Below are 4,429 nucleotides of genomic sequence, written 5' to 3' on the forward strand. Positions count from 1 at the left end.
TTATCTTGTACGTTTGCAGCTCAAAATGCCCACGTGTTGATGAAACCCAGGAGGTGGGAACAGGTGGCGAGAACACACACACACACACACACATATACACACACATACAGAGAGAGAGAGAGAGAGAGAAAGGGCGGAGACTCCAGCTCCAGCTCCTGCTCCTGGGTCGCCAGGGTTATCCGCGCGAATCCCCAAGATTCGAGCGCCTTGTGTATCAGGTTAGTTTGTGCGCAGAGCCCCCATCCCGTCCCGTCCCATCTCCCAGCCTGATTTTGTGTTCCTGTATTTTAATAGAAATTTGACCATGTTCCCTCCTCTCTCCCTCGGTCCCAACCGCTGCCCTCTGCACTTCCCCCGCGAGCCCGCCCTCCGCCTCCCCTTAGCCTCTCACACGCCCCCTCGGGGTCCTTGCTCCAGTCCCTCCCCAAGAATCTCCCGGCCGCGGGCGCCCATTGGCTGTGCGCGGGGAGGAGGCGTGTGCCCGGCCCGGCGAGTTTCATTGAGCGGAATTAGCCCCGATGACATCAGCTTCCCAGCCCCCCGGGCCGGCCCAGCTCATTGGCGCGGTGGCCCCTCCAGGACCTGCACTTTGTTCCCCGCCCCCGCCGCGGCCACCGCCGCCGTCGCCGCTGCCACCGGGTTATAAAAACCCTCCGAGCCGGAAAAGGTGCGGATGCTTATTATAGACCGACGCGACATCAGCGCCTTGGGCCGCTTCTCTGCTGCAGCTTTTGGGAACGAGCTCCTCTAATTGCATCCACAGTAAGTGTCCCCGCCCCCCAGCAACTCCAGCCTACATCCCAGGGACAGACGCCCCTCACTTCGGCTGCGACCCGGGAAGCTCCGTTAAAGGGGACGCAGATCCCTCCCCTGCCCGCCTGTTCTCCTGAGCGGCTTCGCTGCTCTGACCCTTCCCACAGTGACCGCAGCACACCTTTCGCCCAAAAGCGAGAAGTCGGGGCAACAATAGCTTCTTCTGCCCAAGTGCCGGTCAGCTGGCGAGCCCCCGGCTGGCCCCGGAGACAGCGCGTGGAATCTGGGCCCGGCGCGGGCGCTGGGTGCCGGCCTATGAGCGTGTGTGTGCTGCGCGCTGTCGATGGAGATACGGTGGATGCGTTTGAGGAACCAAATAAATACTTCTCTATTTAGATCTCCACCTTCCCAAAGAAAAGCCCTCACTTGACACTCTTTCATTCCAGCCCTGGAGATCCTGCCTCCCCATTCCTAATAAAAGGCATAAAAACCCTGAAATGCCACCCTCACTGAGGGGCACCCCATCCTCCCTGGATTAAACCACCTGTGGATGAGAGCGGGGTGAGGTAGCAGGGAGGGAAAAAGAGATGACTTTAGCGCACCTGCACGCCGCAGGAAGGAAGGCCAGAGACAGCGAGGTGCACCAGAAGCGACCGGCCACACGCGCCTGCACCCCGCGCTGCGGTGCAGGCGGGAACAGTTTTTCTGTCTCACTGACCGAGTGCCTCTCGATCTCAGTCTCGATTCTGATCTCTACCTCTCTCGTGTTTCTTCTCCTCTCCACAGTAGGCGTCCGTGGAAGCTCTGAGGACCGAGGGAGGGAGGACCCTGCGAAAGCTGCGACTATCCCTCGGGGCCATGGACTCGGACGCCAGCCTGGTGTCTAGCCGCCCGTCGTCGCCAGAGCCTGATGACCTTTTCCTGCCCGCCCGGAGCAAGAGCAGTGGGGGCAGCGGCTTCACGGGGGGCACCGTGTCCTCGTCCACGCCTAGCGACTGCCCGCCAGAGCGGAGCGCCGAGCTGCGCGGAGCCATGGGCGCGGCGGGCGCGCACCCGGGGGACAAGCTGGGCGGCGGTGGCTTCAAGTCATCCTCGTCCAGCACCTCGTCGTCCACGTCGTCAGCGGCCGCGTCGTCCACTAAGAAGGACAAGAAACAGATGACTGAGCCCGAGCTGCAGCAGCTACGCCTCAAGATCAACAGCCGCGAGCGCAAGCGGATGCACGACCTCAACATCGCCATGGACGGGCTGCGCGAGGTCATGCCGTACGCGCACGGCCCGTCGGTGCGCAAGCTCTCCAAAATCGCCACGCTGCTGCTGGCGCGCAACTACATCCTCATGCTCACCAACTCGCTGGAGGAGATGAAGCGACTGGTGAGCGAGATCTACGGCGGCCACCACGCCGGCTTCCACCCATCGGCCTGCGGCGGCCTGGCGCACTCAGCGCCCCTGCCCGCCGCCACCGCGCACCCCGCGGCCGCCGCCCACGCGGCGCACCACCCGGCGGTGCACCACCCCATCTTGCCGCCGGCCGCTGCGGCCGCCGCCGCCGCTGCAGCCGCCGCCGCGGTGTCCAGCGCCTCCCTGCCCGGCTCCGGCCTGTCGTCGGTCGGCTCCATTCGTCCGCCTCACGGCCTGCTCAAGTCTCCGTCGGCGGCGGCGGCAGCCCCGCTGGGGGGCGCGGGCGGCAGCGGCGGGGGCGGCGGCGGCTTCCAGCACTGGGGCGGCATGCCTTGCCCCTGCAGCATGTGCCAGGTGCCGCCCCCGCACCACCACGTGTCGGCCATGGGCGCCGGCAGTCTGCCGCGCCTAACTTCCGACGCCAAGTGAGCTTGGCCGGTGCAGGCGCGTTCTGGCGAGCGGGGCGGGAGGGGGCGGGTGGGGGGCGGAGGCTGCGGGGAAGCAAGGACTGGCCGGCGCTGGGCCCTGGGAGCTCAGTTCCAAGGAGGAGCGCGGCACCGTGGGCTGGGGGTGGGGGCAATGGTGAGGACGCAGCAGCCAGGAACGGAAGCAGTGGAGGCGCGCACTGCACAGTGGGGAGTGACAGGGGCATTTGCTCCGGGACCTGGTTCAACCCCCTCTGGCTTTAAACAGCGCTGCTCGGGTAGACACCGTTTTATATGAAGGCACAGCTACGTGGATCCCTTCCTCCAAACCCCCCTTCCCCCGAAAAAGAGGTGATTCTAAAAACTGTAGTTTCCCTGCGAACTTGGCCTCACACGGCCGGGGCAGCCCTTGGTTATACCGGGGAGGAAAGGAGGGAGGGGAGCGTTGGAGATTTCCTTTCCTGCCTCCTCTCTGGGCGGGAAGGAGACTCTCAGCCACACTCCAGAAGCGGCTGTCCGGGCCTTGCCCTCACGGGTCGTCCCTGGCCCAGGGCCAGGGGTACCAGTTGGTCAGAAGCTGGTATTTGGTACCAGAAGCACTTACGGTCGTGTCCAATCTCCACATGTGGGTAAACCCACAGCTGTCTCAGAACTGTTACCGTTCCTCCCTGTCGCTCCTATTGGTTTGGGGGCTTGTGGCTTTCTAATAAAATCTGCCGATGTTCCTTTTTCAACAGTATGAGCAAGCTTTATAGACGATCAGAATAGAACCACTTGTGGATTGGAATAACCTAAAACTGTCGACTTTAGGTGCGGGTGTTTTTTTAGTTATTTTGAAGTAGAATCTCCCTCCCTTCCCATTCTTTCCATCTCTGAGCACAAAGTGACTTGATTTCTTACCTGACTGGGAGCAGTCATTTCGGTACCCGAGGGTTTGACAGAACTCAAAGGATGTTGCTGTGAATATAGTTTTGGTTATTTGGGGAGTTCTGTTGGCTTTTTAGTTTTTTCTTTCTTGGATGTGTAAATATCAATAACGAGGTAAGTGCGTGCTGCGGAGCTGTTTGCTCACATGACTGCCAGTCCTACCCCCTCACCCCCCAGTCTAAGCCGGGTTTCTTCTATATTGGTTTCTTTTTGCCAGTTTAACACAAATGACAAACTCCTCCGTGCTTCCTGTCTTCCGCAAACCGCCTGGGCGCTACCGGAGTTGCAATATGGGCTTCACGGCGTCTGCACGTAACATCCCGCCTCTGATCGCTGCCCCTTGCAGAGAGTGTATCATCTGTTTTATTTTTGTAAAAAGAAAAAAGTGCTAAATAATATTTATTACTTGTTTGGTTGCAAAAAAAATGAAATAAATGATCGAGTGTTGAGATTTTAAATAAAATTTAAAGTAAGTCCGGTGTTTTCCAGCCTTGTGGGTGGGAGGAGGTGTGGGGAGCTGCCTGGGGAAGGGAGTGCAGGATTCCATCCCTTTCGGCCGGATTTGGGGACCGTTCTGCTGGTTTTGCCCTGGAGAAAGATAAAAGGGTTGTTTGCCTATTTTCCTCCCCCGTAACAAACATACTCACATTCTCTTTAAAACACGTTCTGAGCACATCCTCCGGGCACCTCTCACAACTCGTTTTTATTTTTATTTTCTAACGCCTAATCCGGAACTCCTTTTCCCTTTGGTTGAGGATTATGTTAATTGAAAGTGAAAATTTCCCTCCCTGCTCGAGGAACTTGGGGCCTCCGGAGTGAGGCCCGTGCCTTTGACTGGGGGTTCCGGGCGCTGGGTCTCCTGCCCTGCCGCGATTCCATTTGCTCTCTGCTGAGAGGTGGTCGCCCACCTGCATCCAGCTCGG

The 4,429-nt window shown here is 59.6% G+C and overlaps 1 protein-coding gene across 2 annotated transcripts; it reads left to right on the forward strand.

Moving 5' to 3' along the window:
* Window positions 1-546: 546 nt before the first annotated feature.
* Window positions 547-3,979, forward strand: OLIG2 (oligodendrocyte transcription factor 2). 2 transcript variants are annotated; one of them, XM_004264520.4, is made up of 2 exons: window positions 547-762; window positions 1,543-3,979. In XM_004264520.4, the coding sequence occupies exon 2, from the start codon at window positions 1,612-1,614 to the stop codon at window positions 2,581-2,583; it is 972 nt and encodes a 323-aa protein (XP_004264568.1). In that variant the 5' UTR covers window positions 547-762; window positions 1,543-1,611; the 3' UTR covers window positions 2,584-3,979. The 2 variants fall into 2 exon arrangements, with proteins under 2 accessions (XP_004264568.1, XP_033274101.1); XM_033418210.2 differs by having other exon boundaries at window positions 603-762; window positions 1,540-3,979.
* Window positions 3,980-4,429: the final 450 nt, after the last annotated feature.

Source organism: Orcinus orca, chromosome 5 (assembly GCF_937001465.1).
Source record: "Orcinus orca chromosome 5, mOrcOrc1.1, whole genome shotgun sequence".
NCBI lineage: Eukaryota > Metazoa > Chordata > Mammalia > Artiodactyla > Delphinidae > Orcinus > Orcinus orca.

Coding starts and splice junctions, on each gene's coding strand:
- OLIG2 (XM_004264520.4), top strand. CDS start 1,612: ATGGACTCGGACGCCAGCCTGGTGTCTAGCCGCCCGTCGTCGCCAGAG.